We start from the raw sequence: 24,514 nt of genomic DNA on the forward strand, positions 1-24,514 counted from the left end.
CATCATGTACATTATTGTTATATTATTAATATTTTCACTACTACTGCTATTATTATTAACTGCGGGTACTAGCCATTCGTCAAAAAGGGGAGGCTTGTAATTGATTATCATAGGCAATAAAATTAGTTAGATACATGTATAACTATAGCTATATGTAGCTATATTTCTTCTCTCTTAGTCTTTCCCATAATAGTGTTGAATGTTGACCTCCGGTAGTGGGAGTGTAGTTTCTCTGACTATTGTTTTGTGTATTAATTTGGCTATGATCATTTAAATATCTTTCGTGTTCAACCTCATAAGTGTTATCCTTCACAGATTTATGATTTATGATCATATATGTATAGAAGACCAGTCAAATTGTATGCAATCGCAGGAAGGGGCACACTGGGTACGGTGCCAGATAGTCTGCGTTCAGCACTGAATGTGGTTGGTGTGTTATTCCTGTTTAAGGAAAAAAGATAGAGGCACATGCCATGATATTAATTTCTCTTCAGCTTTTTCTTGCCAATCGTCACCTGTGAAGTCACTCCTACATGCCTAAGTAGACATACTATATCATAGTAGTATAACATAAAATATCTTTATTATTTATGGTGAGCGAGTAGTCTTGTGGAACTACTGAGCATTTATTGCATAAAATGACATGTTAAAATTGGGTGCATTTTGTTTCCACAAGAAAGCTGTTCTAGGGGCTTTTTATATAGTTTGATATTTATACAGAATTGATTAGTTAATTCAATGACTCTTCTAACATTTTGAAATATGATTTCAGAATTCATGACTGTGTATATGGCTGTTCCATCTTCTTTAATATGTTGCTAAATTAAATAAGATCTAATTAACCAAAGAAAAAAAAGGATAGATCTTGGACTGTAATTAACTTAAAGTTCAGTGTTACTAGTATCTATTGTATAGATTAATTGGCTTGAATTGTTATATCTTAATTTTAGGTTCAAATTTATGTGAATGCATTAAAAGTTTAAACGAAAAACATTAAGCTCATATATAATCTTATATCCAATTCAACTAAAACTAATTAAAAATTTAATGTTAATCAATATTCTTGAATTGGAGGTGCTAAATTTTAAAAAAAGTTCAGTGTTACTAATCATATATATATATATATATATATATATATATATATATATATTAACTTTGGATACACAGTGCTTGCCATATGATAAAATAAATCATGATTGGCAAGTACTGTGTATCCAAAGCTAAGTGAGCCTATCATCACTCGTCAGTATCACAGTAATACTTCAACAGTGCAATCTACCATGCATACATCACATATATTATGAAACTGAATCATTGATTATTGGAGGGACTTTAAATTTGAGGTAAGATTTGCCCTTGTTTCATTGATTATTATGAAACTGCTGCTTTTCCTTTCACTTTCTTATCCCCCTCCCCGAGCTACACTTTAGGTTGGGATGGGGGGTTATAGCCTTTTGGCCCTATGTATTAATTAGTTGAATTTAATTTAGAAACGGGTTTTGTGAAAACAACACAAAAAGCAGCGTTGTTCAGAATTCTCATATAGTGTCTAAGCAAGCATTTAATAATGCCATCCTGTGTCACCCAAATGATCAGTCGAAGTACACAATTGCTTTATCTTTTTTTACGAGAGACTTCAAACATTTCTTCTGCTTACCTTTATTTGACATTTAAAATTTCATACAAATATTAATAAAATAGTGGGTATTTAAAAAAAATTAATTTATAAAAAATAAAACATAAAAAGACATAAAAGTTTATTAAAAATTATAACATTTAATAGTATTGATATATTAATTTTTGTAATTTTAACCGATCTTATTAGAGGACTAGTTAAGGAATTAAAAATAGTAAATTTTAATTGAAATTTATGTTGCACTGCATTGCAAATCACAGAGACAGGTGCGTTTATTATATTTTCTAATTTTATTATGCTTAACGTTTTATCATGTGTAATATATGATAATTATTTTTATCAAAAATATAAGAATAAATACAATTCAATGTAATAAGCTGTCAATGCATTATATGGTCAATATATTAATATTATAATTTAAAAAATTGCTATATATAACTTTTTTATCTTATATCATGTTATGTAAGATAGAAAAAGTGATATTTTATATATTAATTAGGATCTTGCAAACCAATATTTCTATAATATTAGTTACAAAATAAAACATTATAATAAATACATTGAAATATGTTTAAAATAAAAAAATAAAGTGTATTAGTAATGCTTTTAAATAAAGGAAATCATTTTTTACTCTTATCTTTAAAGTACTAATTAACATTTATCTTTCAATTATCATGATTAAAACTTTTATGTATCTCGTAGGCATATTTTATTTTGATAAAACTAAAAGAGGAGAGAGAAACTGAAGTAAGATTAATTTAATATAGGTGTAAAAATTTGAAAAAAAAATTAAATTATTATATATATATATATATGAGGTAAAATATTTTCATATTAATATAAGTTTAAAAACTCATACATTTATTTAAATTTTTTATTTAATTTATATTTAATATTAAATATAAATTAAATAAAAAATTTAAATTAATTTTTATTAAATATAAATTAAATAAAAAATTTAAATTAAGTATAAAAATTTTAAAATTTATACTTAACGCTAATTAATCTCATACTTGTACCAGACTCAGAATAATAATAATAAAGTTTTGCACTCCCCGCCTTATGTTACTTCAATGACTTCGTAGTCAGTGTCTTGTTTAGTGGTCATTTTCTCCAAATCTCGCAGTGAATTGCTACGTGAAAATCCTTCGATTCGGTAATGATTGTCCTTTGTACCATTTTGAATATCAATATTAGGGGGAAAATTAAGTGGCAAAGAAATGCTATTAGAACCCCCCTCATGGGCATGATCCTCGATATGCATGTATGTATCATGCAATAGTTGGTTTCCATCAATATCACAAATTAACGAAAGACAGCTTTGCATTTCTTAAAGTATTGTTGTTTAATTACCACACCTTTGACCTCTAACCTTATGTTCAAAACTAACAGCCATAACAATTATGAAAAATGTTCATCACTTAGATATTATATTCCAATATCATTTTGATTTTCTACTTGATGTGGTTATAAAGTTCTGGTCAAATATAGTTGGCATGCATCCTAACGACACGTTTGATTAAATCTCAGTTCCATCCAATATATGTGAAGCTATTTTATGTGCCTAAATTATTTAGAAATTAATGGACCAAAGTCCTCTTACGGTCTTCAACACTGGAATATTTATATAAATCGTGGGAATGGAATCCAAAGTTTATTATTACTTTTATGTCAGCTGATACTTTATTATTATATATTTCACGATATTATTTGTGTGATGGTCTATGGAGCCTTCATAAATAATAATTTTCTCTTCAAAGCAAAGAAAAAAAAGTGGACTTGAACTTTGCTTAAATCATCACATCTACGCTCGAATAGCGATTTACTTAAGAAATATTTTTTTTTACTAACTTCATTTTATTTTTATAGATAGTAATTTTTAATAATTCACTCATTGATTTAACAATTCTCAATAAATTAAATAAATATATAAAATTTTACACACATACATACTTATATATCATATTTTTTAAAATATAAGTAAACATTGTTTATAAAAATATATATTTATGAATATTTAATTTATTTACAATTTTACATATATAATCATAAAAATAAAACTACATAATTAAACAATTAAATTTATAAAAAAATAATATTAAATAAAATAAATAACTATTAGTTGCTGATGCCTTTCACTTGATCTAGCTTTTAACTTGAAAATTAAGTGTGAAAAACAAAGAAAATTAACATCAAACAGAGAGATTATTTAAGTTTTCATTATCACATCCAAGTATCCAAACCTACAAATATGTAGTTTATAGACCCTCCCATTTTTGACTTGCTTGTCAAATGATCAAATTGGTCATTATTTTATTATGAGATAATATATGGATTAGCTGACAGTTGTAATATTTTAGATGATTTTTAGTTGACTATGTGGATATTCTGGTAAGCTATGGTCATCATTTGTTAGGGTTGGTTGACACTTGACATAATTTGACACTGGATATCTACTGATTTTGTAATAGTTTCAAACTTTGGCCACTTTAGCTTATTCAACTCTTTCGTTACTAATTACTATATAATTGCACCAAATATGTATATTATATATAAAACATTCGAGGGTCTATAACAGACTTCAGCGTCTGAATTCATGGTATACATAATTAAGATATATAAAATTGGGTTGGCCTTTATAATTAGCTGCCCACATATCTCTTATGATTCACTTGGCAAATATCAATGCACCCTATATCCTGAAAAATAAGTGTATGTATCAGAATGGCCATTTGCAGTGATTATTGAAAGAAGGCACGACTTTTTTTTTTTAACTCAACCATGGGTCACGAATAATCATATATGATTTCAGCGTTCACCTCCTTTAGAATTAAATGATGAAACATATTAATAATCTTTAATCCGAAATAATCAAGAATCAATCTAAATAATTCTAAATCATTAAATTAATTAATAAAAACTGAACAAATCGTTAATCAAAAAATTAAAAATTAAAAACACACTTTTTCTTATTTAGTTTGATTTAATTGTTAGTTTTCATATTTAAAATCAAACTAAAATGCGAATAGACTAAATTTATACTAACTTTTCTACAATATAAATACTAATTTATACTTTTTTTTAAAATATACTTAAATTTTTATATATAAAATACTTGAGATTATTTTTCCATATACCGTATAAGTTTGACTAAATTGTGATTTTTTTAATGAAATTTAACGTTTTCAACCAGTTTTTTTTCATATTTATTATGTGCTCTTTCATACTCTTAGATTAATTAATAAATTTTTTTTTATTTTCTAATAAAAAATAAATTTTTCTTAAAAAAATAAATCAAAAACCAATTCAATCCACAAAAAACGGTTTGATTTAGGCAGATTTAAATATTATTTTTAAATTGATCTAAATTAAAGCATAGTTTTTATTATTGTTATTATCAGTTTGAATACTCTTTTTTAATCTTAAAAAAAATTCAAACCCAATCATGAACATTCTATAATTAATTCAAAAATCAATAATTAAATTGTAACTAACTTTAGAGTTTGTAATATAATTTCAGTTATCAGTTTTTAATTACTAATTGTAAATAAATGTTGTTATAAAAAGTGCATCCTTCTACTTTAAAAGAGACAAATCCCACGATTAATTGAAAAAAGAAAAGTTCAAAGGAAAAGAAAGGGTGTTCTTTTAATTATTTTTTTACGTAAAAAATTTGCTTTCTTCTTCTTAACATGCGTGCACATGCAAATTCATTGCACCCATCCGTAATTTAATGTGAACTGTTAATTAATTAGTTTAAATGGATAATTAAACATGTCTCGTATTGTAGCTGCACAAATTAAAGCTCACCAGAGCTATAAACTATAAGATTAATATACATACAATAATAATCATGAGTTAAAAAAAAGTTAGTTAAAGTTTAAGTATGAATAGTTTTGCTCTGTAAAGTAAAAGGGAATATCCCTAAGGCAGAACAAAATAGAGAGAACAATCCTACAACATAAAACCAAATACTTGAAAACTTGACTTGTGAGTTAGCGCATGCAGCATATAAATATAATGATAATTAAGTCCCAAAATAACAAATTAGTTTGGTCAGTGATTGAAGCACTGGCAACAGCCAAACACAGGTTCTCTTGTCGTCTTTGTCTTTTATTGGTTTGTTTAATTTTGTGGAGGGATGTGTTACATCTTACTTTTTAAATGTGAAACTATTTATATTAATAGTTATATATTTTTTTTAAATTCTAAAATTTCTTGATAGTGATTGATTATCTCAACGTATTGTTTAAAACTTTTTGTAAATAAAAATTAACTTGTACGGTAATATTCCTTTGTTGGTTGTTTCTTACTGAGTATCCAAAAAAATTGTACGGTAATATCATTAGAAATATGCTCTCTTCATCTTCTCTGTACTAATAATTAATTTTTTTTTCATATCTGTAGGTACATCTTCATTATCTGTTAATTTGCTATTTTCATCTTCTTTGTACTAATAAATTGATTTTTTTTCACATTTGTAAATGCTTCTTCATTCTTATTTTTTTTTTCTTCTCTTTGTTAATGATGAATCATCCATTCTCCATTTTTTTTATTAATGTTAAAAATTATTTTACTAATTTGTTCAATTTTTTCTTTATTTACTTGTGTTTGGTTCATATAAATGTGAACTGTTTGGTTATCACCGAATATATAAACTTAAGATTCAATTTTGATTTATAATAAAAATAAAAAAAACTCACAAAGAAATTAATTTCAAATTTCAAATTCGTAGTCTAAATCTATATTTTGAATTTGGAGAGCGGTTCGAGACATAACCGCTCAAATAACACTGCTTTCCAATCTTAATATTTGAGAGCAGTTAAACACAATCGCTATCTTAAATATAACAAATCAGATGTCGCAAGATTTTAAAACAGTTCTAAACGCTCTCAAATTTAAAATAGAATCGCTATCATTTCTCTATTCTAGCGTAGTGTTATATGTATTATTAAAGTGAACTCTAATTTTGATTAAAAAAATTATTATGTCTAAATTTTATTTTATTATAAATGTTTATGTTAACAGTTGTTCAGACAAATCATATAAATAAATAAAAAATAAGTGGATAAATCTTACACGCAATAATATATTTATCATTTAAAAAATATGTAATGCCACGTAAAAAATTATTGTAGACTCAAATTGATATTAACTTTTTCATCCAAACAAAATCCATATTGGTAGAGTATAATTATTGACGGCCAACATAAAACTAAAGCCTTAATTAGTTTATTGAAATTTGGAGTGACTTTCTATGTTTGGCGTCTGATTATGACACTAATTAGCTCGTAAATTCTTCAAACTTAAAAGAGTCCCCATTAAGACCTCACAAATTCATTGGCCGATTGCATTTCTTAAATTATTTCAGGATGTATTAAATTATTTTTTAATGTTATAATTTTTAATAAAAAATTATTAATTTTTTATTTCTTAACTTATATCATTAGATAAATTTAAAAAAAAAATCATATTTTTATATTATTAAGATTAACACTTAAAAGTGTCTCTTTTATATTTGTGTATGTTTTTTATACATGTATAATAATAATGATACGAATTGTTAATTATTGAAACGCGCAATCTGATTCTAATATTCAACGTTGTTCTGTTTGGACGTTGGGGCAGTGTTATTTGTGCGTGATAAGAGACAATTCTAAAGATAAAAATATGCAATACTTTACAATTGTAAGCCATTCCTTCTCCACCTTCACAATGACTAAAACTGTAAAATAAGAAGATCTGATGGACCATTTTTAATATCCTCGAATGCCTTTCAACTTTAAACATTGACGGTATATGTAAGAATGAGAAAAAGTAAGATTCATAATTTTTTTAATTTTTAATAAAGTTTAGTTAATATTTAAAAATGTATTGAAAAAGTGTTGTTAGCATTTTTATATTATTTAATTTTTTGGCAAATTAAACTCTTGCATAAACAATTTTTAACGATATTTTGTAAATTTAAACGTATTTAATTATGTTTAAAAAAATTAGTTTTAATCTTTATAAAATTAACTTTAAAATATTAATAATTAACTTTTTTAAAAATTAAATACTAAAATTATAATTTTTTATTTTTTATTTAATAAAAAAATTTATAAACTTATTTACTTAGTGAATAAGCTACAAGTCCATACATAATTTTCAAGTTACTCGAACATACAGTATCCGTAATCACTTGAATAACAACCATCTAAGACGTTTCAATATTGCGTCAAAATATTACTGTTATTGGATCGTGATAGGACATGTTTATGGACCGAGCAAAAGGTTTATGATTTTGATGATAACCTTTATGGTGGGCCTGTAGCAATTAAATTGGGCTAGGCCCATACCTTGCCGGGACGCAAAACCCTAGAGAAACACGAGAGGTTGATGGATTACACTGAATTGGATTGAAGCAGCGTAGGATGGCGATTTTGCCTTCTCTTGCAGTTCCTTCAACTCCCAAGTTTCGGGTATGTTTCTATTCTATGTCTCAAATTTCAGTATTAATTCAAACTAAGCTCTTTGTTTTTTATGGTCCTTTTTTAATTCCAGCAAAGTTATTCACAAACAAAATCGTAAGTCACGCTTAACTCCTTGCATTATTATGCTTTTCTGTCTGCTGTTAATATTGCTGTTATTAGTCAAGAAATGGAAATAGGTAGTGTATTTTAGTTCGTATTAGCCATTATTCTAGCAAGAGAAAAAAATCACAGCCAAGACTTGAAGATAGTCGTTCATTCAAAAAGATAAGATAGTTTAAGGGGTTATTTGGTTTTAGAAAATCTTTTCTGTTTTCAGTTTTAATTACAAAATTTTCACTTTATTTTCATTATGATTCCTGTTTCGAAAGATTCGAGAAATACTGAATATAACTTTTTATTTTGTTTTTCCTTTTTTTTTTAATACGAATCTTTGCAAACAGATTGAAAAACAAGGTGACAGTTTTATAATTAGAAATGAAAACAGAAAACGATTTCTAGACCAAAGAGTCCTTAAGTTTTGCTCAGGAAAAAAACTTCAGAGAAAATACCTCTGACATTGAGAAACTGTTGAGATTTAGATTAGGCTGAACAATGATTCCTGTTCTGATATCACAAGTGGACATAATTGAAACATGTAGGATAGAATGTATATTACATTACATTACATTACATCTTTTAATGGTTTCATCATATTGGTCATGCACGGCTATCCATTTTGTATGTGCAAGGGATTCCACATAACTCACAAGTCGCAATCCCAACAATTTATGAATTGTGATATTAATTTGACTGGATGGAATTTTTAGAACTTTGCAAACTTACATCACCGGAATGTTCATTCATTTATCTTTTATTCTTTGTGCAGGTTAAGCTGTTTCAATGCCAACCCTGTCAATTCCATAGATGCTCTGAAATATCTATGCCCCATCGAACATGTTATAGTCGAACCAGATCAATTAAAGTATCAATGGCTGACCATAACGAACCTAATGAGGTTAAGATGCAGATTGGGATCATGAGGGAGAAACTCAAGGAAGCAATGCCAATCTCAGTTCAAGAATTTCCTTGGACAAAAGCTGAGCGTGTTCTTCTAGATAGGTTCCTTAATCTTGCACAAGAGGCAGTGAAATGGTCTCTCATTTTATTTTTCTTCTTTAGCTCTTTATCAGACATAGTATATACATTCTCCAGAAATTGTGAATTGATAATCCCTGTTGGCCTCTTTGTTGGCTGTGTTATGGCTGATTTCTTGAAGGAGATATCACAAGAATTGTTTCAAAGATATGAGGTATATTCTGAATTTGTTGTTTTTTTCATCCACAGTTTCATGCTCAGTTGATTTGGTCCTTTGTTTGATCTATTAATGGACTTGCTTTTGCTGTATATCTGCCCATGAATTTGTACTTGACAGGGAAAGGATTTGAAATGGCATCTTCTTGGCATGTATTGCCTTTTTGTGTTTGTCAAGTTTATGTCCACATGGTTTGCAGTACTACCACACGTGTTTCTTTTGCATGTTGCAAATGGTGGACTGATGCAGGTTTTGTGGTATTGGAGAAATTTTATGGAAGATGCAAAGAACAAACAGGAAACAAGCACTTCCTCTGGTTTGGAGGCTTCATGATAGATGGATGGATAGGTTTTAAGTTTTTTGGCTCATCTTTGTGAGCAGATTGGGTTGTATTTTGGTATAAATATCTGGCCGACATAATCTTGCAATCTTTCCGCCAGTTTCTCTTATCATTCCTGAATTTCGTCCAGCAGCAACTAACCACTCTCAATCATATTGCCCATTGTTAAGTGGTTATTTTTTTCTGCTTCTTAAGGTGGATGCAGCACAGTGTAGGAGCAAGTTTTAAGTATCATGTAACAATAGATAAACAGTGACTTATTCTGTTATGTTTATGGGCATTACCATTTAACTATCAAGAAATATTTTTCTTTTTGCGTTAAATTGAAATTCATTCAGATGTCTTATCTGGGGGAAAAGGATCTATAAAGAAAATAGGAACAAATTTCACTTGAGACTGATTCATGATCAAGAGCTTTGCAGTAAGTTTGAAGCGTGGATGGCACATTTATCATTTATTAAAATCTATACGTAAAATGGTAGCATATGATAAAATGGGTTAAAATTTTAAGGTTTTCCTTAACTAGGTATTTGAGATATGCAAAATTAAATTCTTGAAGTATATCCAAAATCATAAGTATAATGAGTTAAGTTTATTGAAATATTATGATAAAAACCAGGAAAAGAAGTCAGATATTAAACATGCCATGCTACTGGAAAAAGTGCTTTAATTACTAATCCATCATACAAAATAATGAAGCAAATGAAGGAAATATAATTCATAGGTTAAAAATGAAAAAAAAAAGTGTTATTTTGTGATTAAAAAAAATATTGCTCAAACTAAAAGAAAAAAATTATCACAAAATTATAAAGTTTGCATTGTTAAATGAAAATGAACGTTGACCAACAAAAAGGCAATATATATATGGTCCTGCAAAGATTAAAATGTTGCTTTGAGTGAATAGACCATTAAACAAGATTAAGAATAAATGCATCTAAGGATTTTTTTTTTCTGCCCAAAGTAAACTGATGCTATTTTAATAATCTAACGTGTACTTTTTAATTTTTATATTTTATTCACAATAAGGTTAATATCTGCATTTATTCACAATATTGGAATTTAGTTATTCTCTAAAACGTACGAGGTATTTTAATGCATCTCTTTCTCTTCCATTTCTTGGAAAAAAATTAAAAAAACTCATTTAATAAAATGCATTTCTTAAATAATATGTAATATCATATTATATGATTTTAAAATAGTTTAAAGAACAAGTTAAAACTAAAATAATTTATCTAAATTTATAGATATAATTATGTCTGAGTTGATGGCGAATTAGTAATTTTACAAAGTTTTCTTTAAGAAAGGTAATCCTGATTGCATTGTATCAGATTTTACGTTGTTAAATGAATTTTATTATTTATTTATCATATATTTGTCTATATCGTTAACTATTTGTTCCTTTCCTTTAATGCTGTTCATATATTTGCTTATATTTGTAACTATATATTTTGACATAAAACACTTATTTCTAATAAATTAGTTCTCTACAATTATACTTATTATTAATTCTATTTAATTTAATATTGAATAAAATTTTTTATTTAGTTTTACTAACTATAATAATAGTTTTTTACTTAATAAAAATATCTGTATTGGTTTTCTCTTTTCTTTGTTAAGCGTAATCCAATTCATCTTCGTTTAATTTAATGCTCATTTCTTTTTCTTTTATTTTTAAAATGCGAAATCACGAAGGTAATTCATCCAATGACCTGGAGACATTTTGTTTGAAAATTTTAATGTAATTAATAACTATACAACTCACAACAAAGACTCATTCTCAAGGTAGATCTTGGGATATTTTTGAGAAATACTAATCAATCAAATGAACTATATAAATTTACATGTGTTTCTTAATGTATTTTATATAAATTGTTGATGTTTAATCTATAAAACTGCAAATAATTTTTCACAAATAATAATGTTTAGTTATATTTCTCATTTAAAAAATATATTCAAGGAAATAATGTTACATCTGGCCACTTTTTATCTTATTAAAAAAGTTAATTTTTTTAAATATTAGTTGAATATAATTTATAATTGAAATATATATTTTTTAATCATGTTTATAGTAATATTTCTTTTAAAAGACAACTCATTTTATAATTCATAAAGAATATATCTATTTTTAAAAATTATTATAAATAAAACTAAATACTGTAATAATATTTTTAAATGATAAATATCATAAAAATTTCCCAAAGGAAAATATTTATTAATTTAAGATGCACCATTATCACTTGCTTAATCTATGTTTTTGACATATTCAAATCCTCTACAGTTTTGGAGGGAACTGTAGTTTATAGTTTAAATTCGCTTAAGCAAATTTATCAAAAAGTGATTTTTGCTTAAGCCAAAAAATTCACTTAAGTGAATGTAGTTAAAAAGTGATTTTTGCTTAAGCCGAAAAATTGGCTTAAGCCAAAATTGTAAAAAATTTTAAAACTTCATCTTCTTCTTTAAGTTAAAGAAAATTCAAGAAATTTTTATTTTTCACCGATGGCTACCTAGTTACCAAAAACTTACATATTTTATCCTACCAAATATTTTAAATGTATTGTCTAGTGTGCTACTTGTACTAAATATTAGTAAAATAGAACTACTTAATATCAAGTTAAATTGCTGAGAATGATGATAAGGATTATATGAATGATAACTTTGAGAAATTGGTTAAGAAATAATTATATTATTACATGTTTTAAAACACTTAAGTTTTTGTGGTATGACCACAAAGTGTGACCACATGATCTTACACAAAATGTTTCTATATGTATTGTCTAGTGTGCTACTTGTGCTAAACATTAGTGAGATAGAACCATTTAAAATCAAGTTAAATTGTTAAAAATGATGATAAAGATTATAAGAATAATAACTTTGAGAAATTTGTTGAGAAATAATTGTATTATTACATATTTTGAAATACTTTAAATTTTTATGGTATGACCATAAAGTGTGACTGTGATTTTGCACAATTTTTTTTTAACTTTTCTGTAGTTTAAAGAGAAAGAAAATGAAATTTTAAATTTTTTTATAATTTTAACTTAAACAAAAATTACTTTTTGACTAAATTTGCTTAAGTGAAAATTATTTTTGTTAAATTCATTTAAGCAAAATAAAATTCGCTTAAACGAATTTAAATTGCTAACTACAATACCCTTTAGAGGATACAGATTTGTTTTTGACCCTATTTAATGGAAAAGACTTAGATGATATTGTTGTATTCTTATATATCCATTTAAATTTAATTGAAAACCATTTGAAAAAGATTTACAATTAAAATTATTTAATGAACAATGACTTTCATAATTTCAATTGCATCTATAATTTTATTTTATTTTTTGGTCTAAGTCTACATCTATGATTGATTAATTGTTCATGCACCGGCACCTTTTGGGCCCTTGGGGATGATTCTTGCACAGTGCAATCTCGATTACTCATTTCATAACACACCAACTACCGCTTTATCCGAACCTATACTCATTGTGCGTGGAGCGGGCCATGATCTATCTTTTTGAATAATTTCCTTGCCTGAAAGTGAAAAGCAAACCTACCAAGTTATTAAACATTATCTGAAAAGTGAAATTGCAACCATTGTTTAGAAGCAAACCTTTCTCCATATCTTGTGAAGATTGAGAACTCCCCTTGTCATCGTGATGATTGGACTCATTGGAGCATTCGGCTTGTGTTAAGGTATGTGGCATCAAACTGAACTGGTTGTAACATGAACGCAATTGTTCATAAATCTCTTTCATCCTTCCACAGTGCTCATCTTTCCGATCCATGTCAATGAGAGTCTAAAGCAGGCTGAATTAGTTTTAAGAGGGTTGAATGAGAGACAAAGACGGGCAGTGAGAAAGGGAAGTTTTACTTTTACCTGTGCTGAATTGCTCTTAAATACTGGGAGAAATCGTTGTCTACAATACTGGTGAAATAAGAGGGTACAAATCAGCAATGGAATGGTGAATCCAGATGCAACTGATGAGCGTTTAAGTCCAAACACTCCTAGCGCGATAAGTTGAGCAAGTAGCAATGAAAAGACTGTCGTGTTGTGGGCAATGGGCCAGTACTGTCCCCCGCCATCGTATTTTGTAACGTATACGTTGATAATCTGGGGGGAAAAGGGGCTAATGTTAAATGAAAGCTTTTTATGCAGGTTAAAAATAAATCAAGGAAACATCTAACAAAGTGTTTAATTGGAAGGAAATAAAGAAATGAATTATTTTAGAAAAATAATCTTGTTAGCGTCAGAATGTTTTTAACAAAAAAATTCTATTTGTAATCGCTTAAAATCAATTCAAAAGTTGTTAACAAAATAATTTTAAAAATATTTTATTTGATTCAAAATTTAATAAAGAAAAAGAGAAAAATGAGGAGAGCCAAATAATAATATTATCTACTCCTATGGTATCCTCTTACTAATCCTTTTTAAAAGAAAGTATTAAATCATAAAATAAATATATTTAATATCTTAAAATATGTAAGAAAAAAAAAACACATTGTTTTCTCCATCTAATAAGATTAGTAGGAACATCTTAAAAGAATACATTTGTTTTGGGCTTAGATTTACATTTCTGAGAATGTTGAGATAGGTATATAGTGTTCCTACGTTTGTTTCAAATTTCGTAAAAACTGTCCTCATACAAAATTTACTCCTCGGCATATGTCTTGAACGTTACTCCCATCAATTCCCTCCTACGAAGAGAGGTGGGTATACTTTATTTTCATAGGAATTATTGAAGTCTTACAATAATTGGTGATGGGTGGGTATAGTGGATAATGAGATAAAAAAATAAAAGCAACTTCTATTTTTTAGGGATATTTTTTTCCTTATAATTACATATCGAAGAATAATTTTTTAAATAATACAAGATACTAAACATGGACAAAAATTATTCTTAGAAACTTCATTTCCAATATTTTACTCCCATAAAATTAGCATCATTTTCCAAAAACAAAAGCAACCTAAGGGTATAATTGTGCAAAAGTTTATATTCACTCTTCTCCTCCCTAACCAACCAAGCAAAATAGCTGGGACTTTCTTCCCCTCCCTTCCACTTTTCTCTTCAATTAAAATCTCTCCGCTTCCCTTCCTTCCTTTGAATGTAATTATAGGGGTTTCATTTCATTTCATCTTATTTTAAACAATTTAAATAATGAACCCTAACATCATTCCATTGCGTGCAATCTCCTTTTATAAATCAAAACATAACCTAAGCATCATTTCACGTCATAAAGTAGACTGCATCATATATTTTGGCTAGAATGTTATTCTAGAAACAAATCAAACATGACCATATATCATTGAATGCAAATATGTAGATACATACATCACTTCCTCTTTTTTTTTTTTTTTTTTTTGACATCTGCATCATTTGTAGTCAGAAAACTAACGGGACCTTCGATATATATACACCCAGTGTTTCTAACTTCTAAAACGCGCTTAACAAAATTAATAAATGCAAATGATATTCCATGATCAAATTTCTGTATATAATCGACTACTTTAAGTCTGATTTTTTTTTTTCAGTCAAAACGAAGAGAAATCTCCTTATTGATAAGGGCCCCTACAAGCCATAAGCATTAACGTTCTAATTCCCACCTTCCTTTAGCAATTCTTTTATATTATAATATTTCATTTGTGAAACCAAGGTGACATGAACTACGGTGCAAACCCTCCTCCCTTTCCTCTCGGAAATAAAAAAACCCCTCACATAGAGTTCAAACCTCTTAACTCACCTCATTCCCCAAGAACTATAACTCAAATATAAATACCTAAAATAATATACAACAAAGGAAACAAAAAACGTTAAACAGACAAATTAGGGAAGTTTTTGCGCAAAGGAAAGAAGTGCAATAAACTTCATAATGGGGGAAAAGAGAAGACAAACACATGATAGATGTACCAACCTGGTTTCGGTAAACAAGGTAAGCAAGGCAAAAGTAGATCAACAAGAAGGGCAACATTAGGGGTGCCAGAATAGAACAGGTGAACCCAAGGAATCCAAACAGTAAAATTCTTGGAACCTCTGTATGGTACGGAAAAGATAGGCTGCCCTCCAGTTCATCATCCTTAAACCAAAGTAGGAATCTCCGGAAAACGTTGCATAGAAGAGGAAAAATTTGTATAACTTCACATGCCAAACTTGCCCAACCGGATGATAAAACGTAAGTTGTGAAGAAGGTAGCCTGCATATCATGAATAAGGCCAAAGTAAATTGAATCAATAATTACATAACAATTACTGATTTATCTCTTCTAAAAATATGTAGAAAACGAAATCAAGTCAACAGTGTGTTCGTTGTCCAGTGTTGCTCAAATCCCTAATACATGCAAGTGTATAAAAGCATTTCAACAAGAAAACACAACAAAAAATACACACTTGTAGAAATTTAGATAAATGACCTGCGCTGGGACTGCCTTGGCAAGTTGGGCAGGCAAATCTGTTACGCTAGAAAAGACAGAGAGTTGACTGATAACGGAACCAGTAAATACATTAACAAAAAACACGTTCCAGATTGTGAAGTACAAGACTTTACAACATGCACTCTTCTTCCTTCCACTACGGGAAATAGAACCCTCCACTGCTGAAAATAGCATCATCATGGGTGGAACTGCGCACAAAAATAAAACCAATATCACACTTGGTAGGTAACCAGTCACCACCTGATTCACAAATTTCCTGCAAAAAGACAAGTCAACTTACAGTGAACTTCATAGCATTTCAAAATTTGTATCAACCTCACATACCAAAATTCAAGTTTGAGTTCTCATTATAGTTAATGATAATTTCATTTTTAACAAGACAGTATGCAGATACAAAAGTTTATCATTGCTTATGCGAGAAATTAAAAACTAAAAGCAGGCTTATTAAAAGGACAAACGGTGAACAACTGTAACTAATACATAAATATTGACACTATCACTGCAAACAAGCAGCAGACATGATAATAACCTAAAGCTTAATAAAATATCAGAGAAAAGTTTGGTAAAATTCCAAATAAGGAGTTCTTTGAAAAAAATATCTTAGTTTATTAAACTCAAGTGGTTACTAATGAGCCACTGTTTCAACCTAGTTTACTAGTTGAGTGGTTAATTGTTCCGAAACTATAGATGTTTTTATCAATTTCATTTTTCTAATTTTCCCTAACATCTTTCTTATTAAAACGAAATTGTATATTCATCAAGTTAATCCACCATGTTACATATTAAAATAAAGTTTTGCATACATCTTATCATGCATAATTCTTCTTTTCAAATTCCCGATCCATATATATAGCCAAAAAAATGAGCCATGCCAAGATTCTAGAAGTCCATTAGTCCCTCATAGATGCAGGAACATCTTACTTTTTAAGCATCCCCGTCAGAAAAGGGAACGTTTTCTGAAGTTTTTCCAGTTGAGTCAAGCCTTGTACAAATGTGACAGGGATAAGAAAAACAAGCATGAAGGCAACAGAAGCCACAAGTGTAGTTATCTTACGGATCCAAAGTTGCCTATATGGTATGCAAATATTGGACCAATAAACATCGTGTGGCTCCGGGGCTACATCTGTCACCCATAACATAGGATTTGATGTTTGCAGTATCTGTGCAGCCAGAAGAGCAGCATACCGGCTTTTAAAGAACACAAAAGCAGCAGCACATTCCTGTATCAGAAATCCAAACAGGAAGCTAAAAAAATTAGTGGACACAACAAATTGTTGACATTATGTAACCTGAATTCCTTTAAATATTTCTATAACTAACAAATGACAAAAAATTGTAATGGCAAGGATTTCATAGCATAAAAAATGGTAAATAATGATAATAATATGACACACACAGAAGAAGAGAACACTCATTATATATTACGTCAAGTCAGACAACATTATAGATAATTGCATCTTTCGAGAGTGAATAAACAACTAGCTCACAACAAATTTTCATCTATGATAATGCACAAACAGAAAACATACACATATTTGGAAGTCCCAGTGTGGTAAAAAATTAAATTTGAGATAAATTCAAAACCAAAATAACAAGATTTAACTTGTCACAATCAATCCAAAATACATCTGAACTTCCAAACCCAAAAACCAAACATTTCAGATATTTTTCACCATGTAGGCATGGACCACTTTATAGTCTCTGTCTCCTGATTTTAGGTATACATCTATCAACCTAGTATACTTGTTCTTCTGAGAATGCTAATTCTCCAGCTATTAGGTAGAAACATGAATGGTTCTTTTATCTTTGGTACACCCACTCACACAAGTTTGGAAAAGAAACATGGAAAATAAACAGTTTACCCTATGGTCATATTTATTTATTTATTATTTACTTTCTTTTGCAAATGCTCATATTGAATATTAGATATGAATAACAGGTGTTGAAAAGATCTTACTCTAGCCTACTCATCAAAGAGGCTCCAACACAACGTCAAGAACCATTTCATTGACAAAGCTTAAGCCGATAGGTGTAGGTCCAAGAATGGTCGTTACATTTCTCACGGACCTAAAAGAATGGACTCCATCAATGATTATTTGTTCATCTATGTAACATGCTAGGAAATTGCCTTTTCAACTTTACATTACTTATGAGGCTTTGGAAACATTTATAGGGAATTAGTTTAAACTAAAATTTCCCTGGTTTACATTGGGTACAGGTCAAAACAATGTACTGGAAAGAATATAATTAAGTTTATCGCTGAAAATCAAATAGAAAAAGAAAAATGAATCATAGTAATTGTTTATATTCATAAATTAAATTCATGTTAAGAAACCTTTTTTTTCTTTTCATACAACAATATCAACTTAAATCACATAGTAAATTTCCAAACAAATGTCAAATCATAAAAAGGAAAGTTTACATCATTTCATAATTATATAAACCAGTCCAGTCAGAAAAATCACCTTTTTTCTTGAATCCAAATGCACGTCAGTATAGCCCGTTCTCTCATGCTTACAGTCCATCTCATCAGAAATCTTCTTAAAAGAATTTGTGAGTGGTACAGAGTAGCAGCATTGCATAAAACAAGGCTTGCAAGTATTTTCCAATGAACCAGCTCTAAGTACCTGGCACACAAGTTCAGCATCATCCTGAGGGAATAGATCAAAATAAACATTAGTGTAAGTAATTGTTCTGTCACCTAGAACATTATACACGATTGTATTATTGAAAGAAAGAAAAACTCTAAATATAATAAAATATAATTACAGTTTTGAAATCAAAATCAAAACCCAAACCTGGGTGGAGGGAGTTAGTAGTTTTTAATAGATCTCCAATCTTTGTAATATATTCTCCAAATTTATTAAATAGTGAATGACTTCGCAGATATAAAGAAATTTCTCAAATATCATACCACTACCCAGGAAATGAAATTTACTTTTTAGTGCAAACCTTAATCTTATGCATAAGAAAGATTACAAATTGTCCTATTACATCAACACATGGGTCAAAAATAATTGTTTTGCCATCTGAAAGAGCTCAACAAAATGTGAAGTCAGGCATACGTCAGAATGAAAAAACTATCCCATTTCTATTAAAGAGAATTCCAAAAATTTGTCAAATTAAATACAGAGAAAGAGATACAAATACCATACCAAATCACCCAATAAAGTGCAAAGAAAGAGTTAGGAAAATGAAAGAAATGCAGATACCACGGTATATTGATATAACCCACATTGACAGTAATGACAACACTAAGTGATGATGGTCTAAACAACAAACTGTACATAAATACCTTCATTCCTATTTATCTGTCCAAAGAAAGAAGAAACTACACAAACCAATGAATCCAATCATTTTTTTAGAATTAATTGCTAAACTTATCAATTTATTCTTTATTAATGAGTCTCCTTTAACTCTTGAACTACTCAAATAGTATAAATATTTTTTGTATGGACAAAATGGTATTCATGGAAGAATAGCAATTAATATAGTCTTCAACTTTAACATGAACAGATAAAGAAGAAAAAATTTCTTATCTTTCTAGATAGATAAATATGAATAGAAGTAATATAAAATTAACAAACAGAATGATACTGAAATGACAATAAAAAATATTGAAATGAGTTTAGAAGTGCACCTTTATTTTTTGAACTGTACCAGACTTATAAATCAGTCGGTGCGACAAATATGTTGATGCATGGTAATATGAAAAGAATTGTTCCACCATTTCACAGTATGATTTTTCTGAAGACCAGGGAATTGATCGAACAAGAATTGTAAAATGACTTGGATTTGGAGGTGATCCAATAATATGTAGTAACCTCAATTTAGTGATGCTCTCATATTCCTAAACATAAACACCAATAGATTAATATTTAAGAAATTGGAAAAGTAAAATTAAAAAGAAATTGTTAGGCCATTTCATAAAAGTGGGTAGAGAAATTTATTGTTGTAGATCAATTCAGATCCTTACAAAGTAAAGAAGAGTACAAGCTGAGAATGTTATGATGTATAGTGCGAGACAATGAGCCCAAAGCCTGACGACAAGCAAAATAATAAAAACAACATATTGATATTAGTAACCAATTTGGAGGTGTATTCCTGATTAATTACTACTTCATCAACATCATAAAATAAAAAAGAACATAATAAATATAGTAGAATGGCTAAGGCCGTTATAAATTCCAATTTCACATTTTCTTCCACACAACACAGTCCATGTTTTATTTCTTTTGGGAAAAAAAAAACAGCACAAATAATCTTGCCAATAAAGAAAACTCGAGTAGTTTACTCAGCCATGAGGAGGAAAAGTCAAACAAGAAAGCAAATTCACATTTTTATTTGAGAACATTGTGCATTCCTTCCTTAGAAACTCTCAAGTAAGCTTATATATACTCTATTGTATTTCTCAGCTAGTACACTATACGCATTGTTGGATATTCTATTTAAATTAACATAATTGGGATTTCCTTTGAAAGATAAGATGCAAGTCATACCATTTTGAACCTTCTTTGACATTCTCAATGGTAAATACTTCCAGTGACTCGAAAGGTATATGCTTATGCATTCTCTCCTGACCATGGTAATTTACAGGAAGCACTAGAACAGTGCAGATGACAGCAGCAATGGAAAAAACTCGAATGCTGAAGGAACAATAAAAACATTTACAGTTATTACAGCCACAAGATTGACAATCAAATTCCCTTTAAACATTTAAATTTTTTATTTTATGTGATTTTAAATGTATGATAAACAACTGGTTATGATTTGAATAAAAAAATTGGTGCTGAAACCAAACATATAAAAACCAAGGCATAACAAAAGCTGGATACGGTAATTTATCATACTCAATTGAAAAATATATAAATTCTATAAAGGAGCAAGCTCACTCTTAGCATCACTATTTTGTTAATAAGTAATTGACATATCTATGTCAACATCAATTTTGCTACTATCTCTGTGAGTACAAATCTCAATTCTCGTTATTGATGTATAAATGTGTTAAGAAAATACCTTCTTATGCATGCACAAAACCATAAATATAGGTGATAGATTGATAGATGAACATTTATCATATTGAATAATCATACCATAAAATTTAATTACATTATATTTTTAAGTACTTGTCCCATCTGACAGCATAAATATGCAACTAAGTATGATTGTTGAGATGAATATTCTATTTCCTAGCAGATTTCAATGTTTAGATGCCCTTTAACACACATACTCAGTAGAGTGACTTTCATGACAACTGTTTCTGCAACAAAGAAAAACCATTTACAATATTAAATTGCTGAACAACACAGTTAGAATTTTAATGAATATTGATCAGAGATGTTATTATGGCACATGTGAAATGTTATCAAATATATACTCCTGACATGTGTATTCAATGGGACACCAAGTGCATCTTGAGAGTAGAATAACAAAATTCATCAAAATGAGTTTAATAACATCTTCACTTCTACTTAACTAGGAATAAAAAATCTTCACTTAGTAGTTGAAGACTGGCATCTGGTAGAGTTCAGATTAAAAAATTAACAGATATGAAAGCAATTCACTCTAGTTCAATCACACAGCTAAAACTACTCAAATTTTAGAAGGGTTGAAGAACCTGAACACAACCATCCTCACAAAAACCACGGCATCCAAGCCACCAATAGCCAGTATCTCATCCTCAGTCGTTTCCCATGCTTTTACTATCCAGCTAGGGGAGGGAACAAATCTATCCAAGCAGAGATCAATGCGTCTTGAATGCTGAGAGGCTAGTCTCCGCCCAAAGTACACATTAACATTGCTGGGTTGTTTTCTTAATACAGAATAAAATGAAAAGAGCACCACACACACAGCAATATTAATGCCAGCCGAAGTTAAAAGAGCAGCAATGTCCATCCCCGCTCACTGTACTCCCAAACGTGACACATCCCATTACCAAAGAAGAAAGACATTAGAAATCCAAGCCATGCCCATAACCTGAAAGAGTATATATTCCAACCAATGTCTCAATTAGAAATGGATTTTTTGGACAAGTACAAGAAAGATCTTTTCATTTACTTGGTTAAGTTGCAGCAGGTTGTCTGGCCGTAACTATGAGATTTTTCATCATGAAACAATAGGCAACAACAGTAAATAGATGCAAAGAACTGAAGCCAAAAAAAGGATAGTTCACTTGAAAGTTAATAATAATTGACACATTTCTGAGAACTAAAGAAGTGCAAGAACATTTACTTCGACATTCTACAGTCATCTCATGAAAATACATGCCTAGAATTTTTTCCACACAGTATACAAAAATATTCAACATTAGGAAACTGTCCACTATGCAACTTGTTCTTAAGAGAGACGAATTCAAAATACTAATAATACAAATTGATGATGACATTGGCAATCACTTTCTAAGCCATAACCCTACCCAGCAGCAAGTTATGGAGGATTTGATAAGGGTATTTTGCACAAGTATGCAAAGCTACTTGGGATCAAGTTTCATAAACTTCTCAGTGCACTTTTCCAACTTACCAAATACCAGAGGATACCAACAAAAGGCCCATTTAAAGGTTTTGTTGGGAATCACCAAAAATTGGAATTCATATTAATTGAATTGATTTTTAAAAATAATTTTCATTTTTGGAAGTAATTTTAAAAAATGGGATCTGAACTGATTCACAAATAAAATTTCATTGTTCTTCATAACAACACACTAAGGACAAATTGAATTCATCTTGTAGTAGTAATTTACTTATTTCCCGTACTTAAAATAAGTAGACGACTCAACAAATAGGGGGAGGTAAAGTCAATTTTTTTTAGTCCAGGGTGTTGCTCGTAATAGGCCCTTCAAGGGGGAGGAGGAAAGAAGATAAGAGAAATGGGAAAGGAACACAGTACAATGCATGGGATAAAATCCGCACATTTACAATTCATGTCTGACAATTTAACCAAGCTGACTCGAGGAACCCATTGAGAAAAAGTCAATTCAAGCAATAAAAAAAAATCAATTCACAAAGTATTTGATTCCAACACACACTCAAAACGTTAAATTTATTAATTAATAAATCCAATATTGAATTTGCAAAACCCTACTTTGTTTCCATGCTGTAGGGGATAAAATCCATAAACAGGGTTTGGACTTCGGTAGGCAGAAGACAAAAGGAGCAAAAGCAGTTCAGTAAATCACTAACAGTTTCACTAATTAGTGGAATCGAACAAAATTAAGAACCTATTGTCATCTATCTAAACAAAAACAACAGACTCACCACAGACATCACCAAAACAGATTCAAACTAACACAGCTTTTAAACCAAACACACACCAAAAAAATAAAAATAAAAATAAAAATCCGTATCACTATTACAGGACTAGGCACAGCACAACAAAACACGTGAAAACAAAAAACGGAAACAGTTAATTCTGAATGAACCAATAAAACAGACAAAAACAAAACGATTCCAGAAGGAAGTAACAATCCGAATCCAAAGAAAAAAATAAGAGACAAGGAAGCGCAATGTACCAGCACACAGATGAACAATTTCGTCAACGAAGAGGATCGATTAGCCTCAGTGTAAAAAGAAGCGAGAAAAATGCTGAACGAAAAAACAACCGAAGAAAGCAAAGCTTAAAAGTCAAAACTCGCAGCGCCTTGCTGCGCGCCTTGCTTCTACTTCTCAGAGACGCACGTTAATGCAAAGGATCTATTCCAAGGAAACGAACAAAAATTGAAACCCTATGTTTTGGGGGTTTTCTGTTTTTCTTTCCTTTCACCCGTCGCCGGAAATTGCAAATATCCAAAAAGGGAATCACAATGACCAATTAGTCACAGAGCATTATTATCTCTCTCTCTCTCTCTCTCTCTCTCTCTCTCTCTCAGCAGACACAGAACACGCTATTAGCTAAAGCGTAGATAATCACCGAAAAGCCACGTTGTAATATCGTGACTCATAATAATTGAAATGATTACGATTTGAAAGAAAAAGCGGGAGTAACGGATCCTCCACGTGGCGAACACCGAGGCGCCAACCTCAAGTGCGTGTAACTACCCCAACTGGCAGTGGAAACTTTTCGGATACGCTGCTTCGCGAACCATGACGCAACTCTATGCGATCGCCTTCGGTGAGATGCCACGTGGACAATAATGAAGCTATTGGCTTCTTTCTTCTGCCCTTGCTTAAACGTCATTTGCCGACTTGTTTGTTTGCGTAGGATTTTTACATTCAGAATCGTATTGGGCTCGAAACACGATTTGCTCGCTTGTTGTGAGTCGCAGACTTCATGCTGGGCCCACCAGAAGGGAATTGTCAAGAAATTGGACCAGATGGGCTTTCGTGTTCGTTTAAAACTATTTCTCCACCTAAAATAAT

At 29.7% G+C, this 24,514-nt stretch overlaps 2 protein-coding genes across 7 annotated transcripts; one reads left to right on the plus strand and one right to left on the minus strand.

The window, feature by feature from the left end:
- Window positions 1-8,016: 8,016 nt before the first annotated feature.
- Window positions 8,017-10,059, plus strand: LOC113847691. The gene is made up of 3 exons (XM_027476932.1): window positions 8,017-8,097; window positions 8,975-9,397; window positions 9,521-10,059. Exons 1-3 carry the CDS (start codon window positions 8,050-8,052, stop codon window positions 9,731-9,733), a joined length of 684 nt encoding a protein of 227 aa, XP_027332733.1. The 5' UTR covers window positions 8,017-8,049; the 3' UTR covers window positions 9,734-10,059.
- A 2,895-nt stretch (window positions 10,060-12,954) lies between these two features.
- LOC113874910 (CSC1-like protein RXW8) lies at window positions 12,955-24,066 on the minus strand. 6 transcript variants are annotated; one of them, XM_027513186.1, is made up of 13 exons: window positions 23,668-24,031; window positions 21,778-22,136; window positions 20,660-20,806; window positions 20,137-20,200; window positions 19,801-20,010; window positions 18,626-18,811; window positions 17,215-17,380; window positions 17,082-17,142; window positions 16,140-16,416; window positions 15,645-15,923; window positions 13,612-13,845; window positions 13,345-13,531; window positions 12,955-13,265 (listed from the first exon to the last, which is right to left on the minus strand). In XM_027513186.1, exons 2-13 carry the CDS (start codon window positions 22,053-22,055, stop codon window positions 13,177-13,179), a joined length of 2,178 nt encoding a protein of 725 aa, XP_027368987.1. In that variant the 5' UTR covers window positions 22,056-22,136; window positions 23,668-24,031; the 3' UTR covers window positions 12,955-13,176. The 6 variants fall into 6 exon arrangements, with proteins under 6 accessions (XP_027368987.1, XP_027368986.1, XP_027368988.1 ...); XM_027513185.1 differs by having other exon boundaries at window positions 12,997-13,265; window positions 17,082-17,380; window positions 23,668-24,066; XM_027513187.1 differs by having other exon boundaries at window positions 12,999-13,265; window positions 17,082-17,380; window positions 21,391-22,136; window positions 23,668-24,053.
- Window positions 24,067-24,514: the final 448 nt, after the last annotated feature.

Source organism: Abrus precatorius, unplaced genomic scaffold (genome assembly GCF_003935025.1).
Source record: "Abrus precatorius isolate BTA unplaced genomic scaffold, Abrus_2018 Scaffold8, whole genome shotgun sequence".
Lineage (NCBI taxonomy): Eukaryota > Viridiplantae > Streptophyta > Magnoliopsida > Fabales > Fabaceae > Abrus > Abrus precatorius.